Source organism: Rana temporaria, chromosome 4 (assembly GCF_905171775.1).
Source record: "Rana temporaria chromosome 4, aRanTem1.1, whole genome shotgun sequence".
Classification (NCBI taxonomy): Eukaryota; Metazoa; Chordata; class Amphibia; order Anura; family Ranidae; genus Rana; species Rana temporaria.
In genome coordinates this window covers 28,120,876-28,133,742 of record NC_053492.1, presented here as the reverse complement: position 1 = coordinate 28,133,742, position 12,867 = coordinate 28,120,876, and the positions used below count along the sequence as shown (strand labels likewise).

The following is a 12,867-nucleotide window of genomic DNA, read 5'->3' as shown; positions in this document are numbered from 1 at the left end:
TAACGTCGCGAAAAATGCTCTGGAGCCCACACATGATCGTTTTTAATGGCATTAAAAAAAAATGTAGTTTTTCACATTGCGAAAAACAGTCGTGTGTACGCGGCATAAGTCACATTTTATGCAGCAGCTTTTTGTTCAATATTTTCAGACTAGCGCACATTTTTATACTTTTACATAGTAGAAAACATAACTCCTGGTATTTATACAAAAGACATTGGTGTGGGTTTAGGATGCATTTACATGTTTGAGGATGCCCTGTACTGCCTGTGGAAGGTTTCACCAGGTATTGGCTTAGGCGTGCCCTTCACATTACAAGTACGCTGAGGGTGTGAGCTGCACTGTACGTCTAATTATATTGTAAACAGGGCATGCTGTAATTTGTTCACTGAATTAATTATATAAATATGTTTCATATATAAATTAGAACATATACTGTGCAGTTTCCATTTCCCGTTACAGGTTGGGTGAGTCTGCAATAACTTATTCTCATTGCCTAGAACATTTAACATGTGTTACTTTTAATGTTTTTCGTTTGTTTCTTCTGCTAATATACTGTATTAGATTGTTGCTACCTAAAGCCTGAGAGCTAAAGTAGCAGGTTCTGTTTCAGGGATCTTCTGTTCCTGACACCAAAAGGCTGGTCTTTGGAATTCATGATACCAGGGCATGAAAAGAACACAAAGGGAATGAGCTTGTATAGGCATTGTTAAGATTATGGAGAGGATCAGTGTGCAGGTTAGTGTTAGGTTAGGTTAAGTGTGAAGGCTGGTGCTACGGTTAGGAGGAAATTGGGCAAGTGTTGGGATTACAGAGAGATACTTAGAGTTACAGGGAGGGATAGTGTGGATGTTACTATTTGGGGTTACAGGAAGGTTTATTATACAAGTAAGTGTGAAGGCAACCACATGGGTGCAGTCAAGCTGGAAAATAAAAGGACCTTTCCAAAATTGTTACCAAGGCTTGGAAGAGTACAATTGTCTACCATGTCTTTGCATACTGTAACCATAAAGTTGAATTCTGGGATAACCTATCAACTCTTAAAAATGACCCTTACCCCTCCTAACATCTATATTGGCTAACCTGTGCAAGAAAGGTGTATATACATATCTTCTTCAGCCAGTAAAAGCACAGATCTGAACCGAGCCTCATATCACAATCCCGTTCTTACATCAGTGTCCTTGGTCTCCCCTGTGAATCAAAAACCATCCATTTACATCACAGTCCCCCCCCCCCCCTCATATCACAATTTCCACCCTTCACATCATTATCCTCCATTTACAGCAGTGTCCTTAGCCTCCATTCACATCATCCCCTTTCCACCCCGTTTATGGTAATGTTCTCATAGCCCCTTCAAATCACACACTGTCCTCAACCCCCCATCTTTGCAGTCTACTCAAACCCCTTTACATCACCCCCCCTACATTATTGTCCTCAGCCCCACTTCATTGCAGTGTTCTCTGCCCTTCTTCAAATCATCACCCACATTACTGTCCTCAGTAGAGATGGCCTGGCAGGTCGCTCGGCGGTCGTTTTGCGACAAACTTTGCTTGTTTGCAGGTTTGCCGAACAGGCGGATATGTGACGATATTCGCACCCGTCCACAATTTTACATTGAGAAGAACTTTGACCCATGACCAGGGCCACTGTTAGAAATCATGGGGTCCCGTACAGCCTACCTGATGCGGCCCCCTTCAACCACGCCATTGACCCCACCCCTGACTCCGGATTGAAGCGATTTACATATGCGTGCGGAGCCACCACATGCATTTGCAATTAATAAGCATGAAGGAGTGGGGGCAGTTTAAATTTCTTTTAAATTGTATTTTATTTATTTTACTACACATAGAAAAACAAATCTTTACAATCTGTATCTTTACATTTTTTTTTCATATTTGCTTTCACAAGGGATGAACCATGAAAGCATGGGCCATGACATGTCCTCTTTATGGATCATATCTGTCCTCTGGCCTCCAAAACATAAGATCAAACTAAGATCAGTTTGATCAGATACTTGTTCCAGCCGATAATGGCTTCTTTACATGAGACCGAAACCAGAAGTGATAAAATCCTCATCACTTCCAGTATCTGACATCACACGGTGCGAGGAACAACATCCATCCCTCTCAGGCCCCGTACACACGACCGAGTTTCTCAGCAGAATTCAGCCAGAAACTCGGTCGGAGCTGGATTCTGCCGAGAAACTCGTTCGTGTGTACACTTTTCAGCGAGGAAGCCGATGAGGAACTCGTCGGGCCGAAAGGAGAACATGTTCTCTATTTCCTCATTGTTCAATGAGGAAAGTCGGCCCGCCGAGATCTCGGTGGCTTCCACACTGAACTCGACGAGGAACTCGATGTGTTTGGCACGTCGAGTTCCTCGGACGTGTGTACGGGGCCTGACTGTGTCCCAGTAACCGGATGCTACTGGTCACATCTTAAAAGCAGTAAAGGTGGTGATGGAACCCCCTTCCACTGCCTGTAAAAGTAACCCAGTGGCTTCTTATCCACTAGGATTACTTTTACTTTGTACAGAATTGCTGGTGTTAAAAAATCATATCTTGATCATTGCTATAGTGATGACCACGATATCACCCTTCCAATCCAGTATCGTACTGATACGTCGCTGGACGGGAAGCAGTTAAAATGAAGTGTAAAGCAGTATATCAGTAGCACTGTAGGCAGGTGCTTTATCATGTCTCTGTCACATTGCTTTTGGGTGCTGACTTTGTTAACTTATTTCTGTACATAGTGGGCCAGATCCACAAACGAATTACGCCGAAGTATCTATTGATACGCCGCGTAATTTCAAAGTTCCCGCGTCGTATCTTTGTTTTGTATCCACAAAACAAGATACGACTGAATGAGGGATCGATCCGACAGGCATACGTCTTAGTACGTTGTCGGATCGTATGTGCATATTTACGCTGGCCGCTAGGTGGCGTTTCCGTCGAATTCCGCGTTGAGTATGCAAATTAGCTAGATACGACGATCCACGAATGTACGTCCGGCCGGCGCATTTTTTTACGTCGTTTGCGTTCGGCTTTTTCCGGCGTATAGTTACCCCTGCTATATGAGGCGTATCCTATGTTAAGTAAGGCCGATGTTCCCGCATCGAATTTTTAAAATGTTACGTCGTTTGCGTAAGTCGTTCGTGAATAGGGCTTTGCGTAGAATGACGTCACCGTCGTAAACATTGGCTTGTTCCGGTTTAGTTTCGAGCATGCGCACTGGGATACCCCCACGGACGGCGCATGCGCAGTTGAAAAAAAACTTAATTTACGCCGGGTCAAGACGTATTTACATAAAACATGCCCCCATTACATCCATTTGAATTGCGCGCCCTTACGCCGCCAAAGTTACACTACGCCGTCGTTTGGCTAAAGATAATATACGACCCTTGATTCTTGGACGTTTATTTGCCCATATAAACCTATTGAAGAGGGATTGTGTCTGTTTAAAAAAAAAAAAAAAATCGGTATTGCAATAGGGAGTGTCTGGAAGAGATACATAAATTTCGGTAGTATATTCATTTTAATAATGTTAGATCTCCCAAACCATGAATGGAACCCCTTCTGCCATCCATCCAGGAGGACCCGTGCTTTCGCCAGTAATGGTACAAAATTAAGTTTATAAACTTGTGTTAGGTCCGCCGGGATGGAGGTGCCCAGATATGTAAGAGATGTATCAGACCATTAAAATGTATAATTAGATTTCAATATCTTCAATTCTTTCTCTGGGAGTGTGACTCCCATTGCTTCTGATTTATCATAATTTATCTTGAAATTTGATAGATCTGATAGATTTGATATCTTCAGTTTTTGTAACAAATTAGGAAGGGATTCCATCGGGCTGGTCAAGCTATACATCATGTCGTCCGCATATGCTGAAATCTTATATTCTGTACCTCCCAGAGACACTCCCTTAATGCCTGGGTTCAATCGAATCCTACTGGGTGGACGTCAAATGACGTCCTGGGCTTTGCGGGTGGATATCTGAATGATGCCTGCAGCTAGAGGCATCATCCAGATATCCTTTTGTTCTGCCGGTGATTCTGCGCAACATAAGAATGATCATAGCGGCAGTTCCGCCGCTTGATCGTTCTTATTTACCCCCTCCTGCCGCAATCCGGTGCTTCTCCGGGCTCTCCCGTGCCATCTGGGGCCCAGAGAAAGAATTGTCCGGCGTAGGCAGGAAGCATAGAGATGACTGGTGACCAGTCATCTCTATGACCATTGGAGGACCCGGGCGCGATGTGATGACGTCGCGCCCGGGTCCCCGTAAGTAAACACACCGATTCCTATTACAAGGTATGTTTACATTGCTTGTAATAGGAATAAAATGCTCGCGTGCAGAAGCGAACTCACACGTAAGTCCCGCCGACATATGTGAACGCCGTTTAAACCACATATGTAAGGTATCGCTGCATGCGTTAGAGTGCCAGCAACAAATCTAGAACTAGAACTCTGTAAATCTAAACTGGTAACCTGTAAAAAAAAATTAAAGCGTTGCCTATGGAGATTTTTAAGTACCGATGTTTGGCGCCATTCCATGAGTATGCACAATTTTAAAGCGTGACATGTTAGGTATCTATTTACTCGGTGTAACATAATCTTTCACATTATACAAAAAAATTGGGCTAACTTTACTGTTTTGTTATTTTTTTAATTCATGAAACAATTTTTTTCCAAAAAAAGGGCGTTTGAAAAATTATTGCGCAAATACCGTGCAAGATAAAGCGTTGCAATGACCGTCATTTTATTCCCTAGGGTGTCTGCTAAAAAAACATATACAATTTTTGGGGGTTCTGCGTAATTTTCTAGCAAAAGAATGATGATTTTTATGTAGGAGAGAAGTGCCAGAATAGGCCCGGTAATGAGGTGTGTATAAAAGCCGGTATTGAAATGGTTAATAAGGGTTCCACAGATAACGCAAATAAAAAAGGGGATAGGGGGCAGCCCTGTCTTGTCCCGTTTGACAGCTTAAAAGGTGGCGACAGTATCCCGTTCACTCTACCTGGGCCGTCGGGTGGGTATAATTACTTGCGATACATTGTAACATCTTATTGCCGAACCCCATGTGTCTCAATACCATGAACATGAATTGCCAGTTTATCCGGTCAAAAGCTTTTTCAGCATCCGTTCCGAGAAAGACACATGGGGTTCGGGAAGTGCCAGCCAAATGGATCAAATTTAAGGTCTTAACCGTATTATCCCGTGCTTCACGCATCTGCACAAATCCCACCTGATCTTTATGGACAAGCCCAGGTATGTACTGCTGTACCCGCCTTGCCAAAATCTTAGCAAAAAGCTTTAGGTCTTCGTTCAATAATGAAATTGGTCTATAACTCCCACATTGGGAAGGATCCTTTCCCTCCTTGGGTATAACCGCTATCACCGCTTTTAGCGATTCAGTGTGGAAGGCACCTGTCTCTCCTAACCCGTTAAACATTTCTACCATAAATGTGCCCAATTCCGGAAAAAGAAGTCTGTAGTATTGAGTAGTAAACCCATCCGGACCTGGCGATTTCCCTCCTTTCCCCTTTTTCACTACCTCCTGTATCTCTTCTATAGTAATAGGCTTTTCCATCACTTGGCTCATCTCTGACGTTAAGCTCGCAATACCTGATGTTGCTATATAGTTTCCCATTGCCACATGATCCTGAGAACTTGTTTGCAAATTATACAAAGCATTATAAAAGTCCCCAAATCTCTGTGCTATCTCTCTAGGTAGGGCAAGATTTTCCCCTTCTGTTCCCAGAATCGTTGGAATATAGGTCCTTATTTGTTGTTCCCTCAACGAGCTAGCCAATTGCTTCCCACATTCATTACCGAATTCATAATTCTGCCTCCTACCTATCTGTATTGCCCTTTTCGCTCTATACATGAGTAGTTCGGTAATTTGTCTACGTGCCACCAGTAGATCCCTTTCTAGCTCTGGACTGGGACTCTGTGTCTTATTTCTAAACATGAGATCTCTGTCATAAGGGTTGGTAATTTTAATTCCCTTTCTCTCTTTATCCTTGAACCGTGTTTCATCAAGACCCCCCTTATCACCGCCTTGTGGGCCTCCCAAACCACCCCTAAATTACAATCTGAGGTATCATTTATCCCAAAATACCACTTTAATTCCTTCCGCACATCTTCCAACACACCGTCATCCTGTAGCAGGCTCTCATTCAGTCTCCAGGACCCAGATCCTGGAGGCCTAGAGTCCCTTAATGTATATTTCAAAAGGATTGGGGCGTGATCTGTCCACGTGATTTCCCCTATTCCAACCTCCTTGACTGCATGAAGCTGGTTATGTGGAACAAAATAATAATCTATACGCGAATATGTCTTATGCGGTACAGAATAAAAGGAATAATCTCGCTCCCCTGGATGCGTCAATCTCCATATGTCTATTAACCTCCCTTGTTGCAACAACTGCCGTATTCGTTTCTGGGTTCCCCCCACAACTGACGAACCTCCGGATGATGTATCCACAGTAGGATCAAGGGGATCAAGGGGATTCAAATCCCCTCCCATGATCAACTGTCCTTCCTGAAAGCCTGACAGTTTGTCCAGAAACTTCCTCAAGAACAAATCCTGTTGTGTATTGGGAGCGTAAAAAGTGGCCAGCGTTATTACTAATCCCCCTATCGTCCCTTTTAATACTAAATACTGCCCCCTGGTATCCACCAGGGAGTCTGTTAATGACCACGGGGTGTTATTTGAAATTAAAATTGATGCCCCCCCTTCTTTGCCACCGGGTTCGTCGCATGGTATACTGTCGGGAAAACTCTATTTCTAATAAAGGGGAGCCCCCCCTTCCTAAAATGTGTCTCCTGTATGAATGCTATGTTACTCCCCTTTTTTTTCAAATCCTGTAGTAGGATCCGTCTCTTTTCGGGGATATTTAAGCCCTTAACATTGATTGATATTATTGAGAGGGAGTCCATTTCTTGGTCAACCAGACAATTCCCAAACAGACCTCCAGGGCCAGGAAGACTTCAACAGCCCACCAAAGGAGGGACCCGGTCACGGCGGGCGGTACGGAAAGAGAGGGAGATGCCAAAACAAACAAAAAAAAACACAAAGGGAGAGCCCCCCACCCAAAACTACCCTCCCCCTACTCTACTCTGATATCCCTGGAGAACAAAGGGAAGGAGATATTAAACCTCCCTTTCTCCCCAAGGGTATCCCAAAGCAAATGCTTTAGACACTCTTAACCCCTACCCCCAATGAGTGTTGACCTAATAGGGGAAAATTACCCGTGCATGCCCCGGTGAGGGATTCCCCGCAGATCCACGTAGCGCGGCGCATTAATGCGCCGGGTGTAGCGTATCTAAAATACACTACGCCGCTGTAACTTACTTTTTTTTGGTTTAAATCCTCTACGAATTCGCACCATAAGTTACGGTGGTGTAGTGTATTTTTTGCGGCGTAAGGGCGCGGAATTCAAATGGGGGCGTGTTTTATGTAAATACGTTGTGATCGGCGTAAACAACGTTTTTTTTAACTGCGCATGCACCGTCCGTGGGGGTATCCCAGTGCGCATGCTCGAAATTAACCTGGAACAAACCAATGCTTACGACGGTGACGTCATTCTATGCAAATCCCTATTCGCGAACGACTTACGCAAACAACGTTTCTCTGATTAATGCTCTCCTTGCCCGGCCCGGTCAGTTTAGGTGGACGGCCATGTCTTGGTGGGTTTGCAGTTGTGCCATACTCTTTCCATTTTCAGATGATGAATTGAACAGAGCTCCGTGAGATGTTCAAAGCTTGGGATATTTTTTTAAAACATAACACTGCTTTAAACTTCTCCACAACTTTATCTCTGACCTGTCTGGTGTGTTCCGTGGCCTTCATGATGCTGTTTGTCCGCTAAGGTTCTCTAACAAACCTTTTGGGGCTTCACAAAACAGCTGTATTTATACTAAGATTAAATTGCACACAGATGGACTCTATTTACTAATTAGGTGACTTCTGAAGGCAATTGGTTCCACTAGGTTTTAGTTAGGGGTATCAGAGTAAAGGGGGCTGAATACTAATGTAGGCCACACTTTCCACATTTATTTGTAAAAAAAAATTGAAGACTATTTATAATTTTCCTTCCACTTCACAATTATGTGACACTTTGTGACGCTGTGATCAAAGATGGATGGACATTGTTTGTTTTTTAATAAAGGTCTTGTCCCAAACTACTGTCCTTTTTACTTTTTTGACACTTTTTTGGGTGAATGTGTAGGGGTACAATGTACCAGATACCCATTCACATAGGGGTGGTGGGATCTGGGGGTCCCCTTGTTAACCCCTTGTCGACCGCTGCTCGACTATATATGTCGGCAGACTGCACGGCTGGGCAGATCGACGTATATATACGTCGCCTTTAAGGCCCAGGGGTTGCAGGGGCGCGCGCGCCGTGAGCTCTGTGAGTCTGACCATGAGTCCTGCGGACTCGATGTCCGCCGGGAGTCCTGCGATCGTTTCACGGAGAGGAAGAACTGGGAAATGCTAATGTAAACAAGCATTTCCCCGTTCTGCCTAGTGACAGGACACTGATCACAGCTCCCTGTGATTGGGAGCCGTGATCAGTGTTGTCTTACAGGTAGCCCCGGCCCCAAACAGTAAGAACACATCCCTAGGTCACACTTAACCCCTTCAGCGCCCCCTACAGGTTAACCCCTTCACTGCCAGTCACATTTACACAGTGACCAGTGCATTATTATAGCACTGATCACTGTATAAATGTGAATGCTCCCAAAATAGTGCCAAAAGTGTCCGATGTGTCTGCCATAATATCGCAGTCACAATAACAAAAATTGCTAATCGCCGTCATTACTAGTAAAAAAAAAATATTAACGAAAATGCCATAAACTATCCCCTTTTTTGTAGACGCTATAACTTTTGCGCAAACCAGTAAACGCTTATTGCGATTTTTTTAACCAAAAATATGTAGAACAATACGTACCGACTTAAACTGGGGGATATTTATTATAGCAAAAAGTAAAAAAAAAAATATTTTTTTTTTTAAAAATTGTCACTCTATTTTTGTTTATAGTGCAAAAAATAGAAACCGCAGAGGTGATCAAATACCACCAAAAGAAAGCTCTATTTGTGGGATAAAAAGGACGTCAATTTTGTTTAGGAGCCACATCGCACAACTGCGCAATTGTCAGTTAAAACGACACAGTGCCGAATCACAAAAAAAAGTGCTCTGGTCTTTGGCCATCCAAATGGTCCGGGGCTGAAGTGATTAAAGGGATTCTGATAAGCCCCCCGCCCACAGACCCCTACAACCACCAGGCAAGGGTTGTGGGGAAGAGGCCCTTGTCCCCATCAACATGTGCCACTGTGCCTCAGAGCCGCTGTCTCTGATAGACACTTCCAAAGACAACCAGCAGCCGTTATTCAGATGGCCGGCGCTCACCAGGGGGCCGGCCATCTGAATAGTGCGCAGTGGTGACAACACATAGATTCATGCAATGCATGAATCTATGTATTGTTTTTCAGTGGCGGTGCAAGAGCGAGAGGGGGCGGCGCGCCTGCGCCCTCTATGGACGCACCGCCACTGTTGGTGCCCAACGAGGAAGGGAACATGGACCACCCGCTTTTATTATAACTGTACTGTCTTCCCTCATGTTGTAAAGTGCTGTGCAAACTGTTGGCGCTGTATAAATCCTGTATATTAATAATAAGAATTTTCTGTACTTGCCTAAAAAAAGAAAATGAATGTGGCCACCACTTTCATCATAAGGACTGGTAAGCTGCAATAAATTGTATTTTTGTTTTCGGGTGTAGGTATACTCAGGAATAAACATACTGCTGTGATGCTACAGCTTTTTGCTCTGCTACAAAAAGCATTGGCCCAGATTCACAAAGGAGATACGACGGAGTATCTCAGATACTCCGTCGTATCTCTCAGAGTATCTATGCGACTGATTAATAGAATCAGTTACGCATAGATATCCCTAAGATCCGACAGGTGTAATTGTTTTACACTGTCGGATCTTAGGATGCAGTACCGCGGCCGCCGCTGGGGGGAGTTTGCGTCGTAAACCAGCGTCGGGTATGCAAATTAGGAGTTACGGCGATCCACAACGGTTTTTTGCGTCCGCTACGTCGCCGCTAGTCTAGTTTCCCGTCGCAAAGTTAGTCATCGTTTTGGATGGCTTAACTTTAGACAGCAAACGTATTGCTGTCTAAAGTATGGCCGCCGTTCCCGCGTCGAAATTTTAAAATTCACGTCGTTTGCGTAAGCCGTCCGGGAATACGGAATTACGCTACCTGCGTCGCCGTTCGAAAAAATGACGTCACTTCGCGCAAAGCACGGCGGGAGTTACGAAACGGAGCATGCGCAGTAGGTCCGGCGCGGGAGCGCGCCTAATTTAAATGGCACACGCCCATTTAAATTACGCTGGCTTACGCCGGGGTAGTTTTCATCGCAAGTGCTTTGTGAATCAGGCACTTGCGATGAAAACTTGCGGCGGTCTACGATACGTTACGCCGCCGCACTTCTACCTGAATCTGGCCCATTGATCCAAACATTTCTTATGCTTGTCTTTAATAAATGTGCCCTTTGAATTTCATATAATATAATTCTGTTTTTCTTGTAGTGCAACCACAGTATTCCACAGTCATGCTGAAACAACTAAGAATGTTCACTATCTTCATTGCGGTACTGGTTATAGCCTATATTAGCAGGACCTCTTTTAAGTTTTTTGTAATCTCGTACAGCGCCAATTCGTTCCGTGCTTCCACCATTCTAAGAGAAGGAAATGGAATCTTATTTATGGAGACCACGGACAGAATGAATCCACCATCCCTGGTACTTTGTGCCATTGAATCAGCCGCACAAGTCTACCCTGACCGACCGGTGGTCTTCTTCATGAAAGGACTGGAGGACATTACCAGCGAGGAAGACGAAAAGAGAGCAAAACAACAATTTCCAACCCTGTCGTCTTATAGCAACATTTATCTCTTCCCTCTAAGAATGGATCAGTTATTTAATAACACACCACTTAAGCCGTGGTTTGATAAGGTATTTTAACCACTACATTTACTGAGCCTATTTCTGAGATTAGGGGCTAGATTCAGCATTGATTTACGCCGGCGTATCTATGGATACGCCGCGTAAATTCAAAGCTGCGCCAACGTATCTTCTTTCTGTATTCAGAAAGCAAGATACGCCGACATTAGCCTAAGATCGGACTGGCGTAAGTCTCTTACACCGTCGTATCTTAGGGTGCATATTTACGCTGGCCGCTAGGTGGCGCTTCCGTCGTTTTCGGCGTAGAATATGCAAATGACCTAGATACGCCGATTCACAAATTTACGTACGCCCGGCGCTATTTTTTTACGTCGTTTACGTTAGGCTTTTTCGGCGTAAGGTTGCTCCTGCTATTATGAGGCGTACGCAATGTTAAGTATGGACGTCATTCCCGCGTCTAATTCATTCGCGAATAGGGCTGGACGTAATTTACGTTCACGTCGAAACCAATGACGTCCTTGCGGCGTACTTTGGAGCAATGCACACTGGGAAATTCCACGGACGGCGCACGCGCCGTTCGGGAAAAACGTCAATCACGTCGGGTCACCACCCATTTACATAAAACATGCCCCCCTCATACTCATTTGAATTAGGGGAGCTTACGCCGGCCCCATTTACGCTACGCCCGATGCAACTTACGGAGCAAGTGCTTTGTGAATACTGCACTTGCCCGTGTAAGTTGCGGCGGCGTAGCGTAAATAACATACGCTACGCCCGCACAAACTTACGGCAGGCTACTTGAATCTAGCCCTTGGTGTTTACAAGTTAAAAACAGTTTTTTTTGCTAGAAAATTACTTAGAACCCCCAAACATTATATATATATATATTCTAACACCCTAGAGAATAAAATGGCGGTTGTTGCAATACTTTCTGTCACACCGTATTTGTGCAGCGGTCTTACAAGCGCTCTTTTTTGGGGAAAAAAACACTTTTTTGAATAAAAAAATAAGACAACAGTAAAGTTAGCCCAATTTTGTTTTATATTGTAAAAGATAATGTTACACCGCGTAAATTGATACCCAACAAGTCACCCTTTAAAATTGCGCCAGCTCGTGGAATGGCGACAAACTTTTGCCCTTTAACCACTTCCATACCGGGCACTTACGCACCTTCCTGCCCAAGCCAATTTTCAGCTTTCAGCACTGTCGCATTTTGAATGACAATTGCGCGGTCGTGCTACACTGTACCCAAACAATTTTTTTATCATTTTGTTCCCACAAATAGAGCTTTCTTTTGGTGGTATTTGATCATCTCTGCGGTTTTTATTGTTTGCGCTATAAACAAAAGAAGAGCGACAATTTTAAAAAAAACACAATATTTTTTACTTTTTTATTTAATAAATATAATTTTTTTTTTTAAAAAAACATTTTTTTTCCTCAGTTTAGGCCGATACGTATTCTTCTACATATTTTTGGTAAAAAAAAAAAATCGCAATAATCATATATTGATTGGTTTGCGCAAAAGTTATAGCGTCTACAAAATAGGTGATAGATTTATGGCATTTTTATTTTATTTATTTTTTTACTAGTATTGGCGGCGATTTGCGATTTTTTACTGTCACCGTGACATTGCAGCGAACACATCGGACACTTTTGACACGTTTTTGGGATCATTCACATTTATACAGCGATCAATGCTATAAATATGCATTGATTACTGTGTAAATGTGACTGGCAGGGAAGGGGTTAACCACTAGGGGGCGAGGAAGGGGTTAATATGTTCCCTAAGGTGTGTTATAACTGTAGGGGGGCAGGGACTCTCAAGGGGAGGAGACCGATGTGTGTTCCTCTGTACTGGGAACACACATTGGTCTCCTCACCGCTGACAGGAGGTGGA

At 43.8% G+C, this 12,867-nt stretch overlaps 1 protein-coding gene across 1 annotated transcript in view; it reads left to right on the top strand.

The window, feature by feature from the left end:
• Positions 1-413: 413 nt before the first annotated feature.
• The window catches only part of LOC120936052 (alpha-1,4-N-acetylglucosaminyltransferase-like), a 37,224-nt gene continuing 24,770 nt past the window's right edge, over positions 414-12,867 (top strand). The window contains exons 1-2 of the mRNA XM_040348151.1: positions 414-464; positions 10,597-11,021. Of these exons, the coding sequence (XP_040204085.1) occupies positions 10,620-11,021 (402 nt within the window). The 5' untranslated portion in view covers positions 414-464; positions 10,597-10,619. The remainder of the gene's footprint in view (positions 465-10,596; positions 11,022-12,867) is intronic.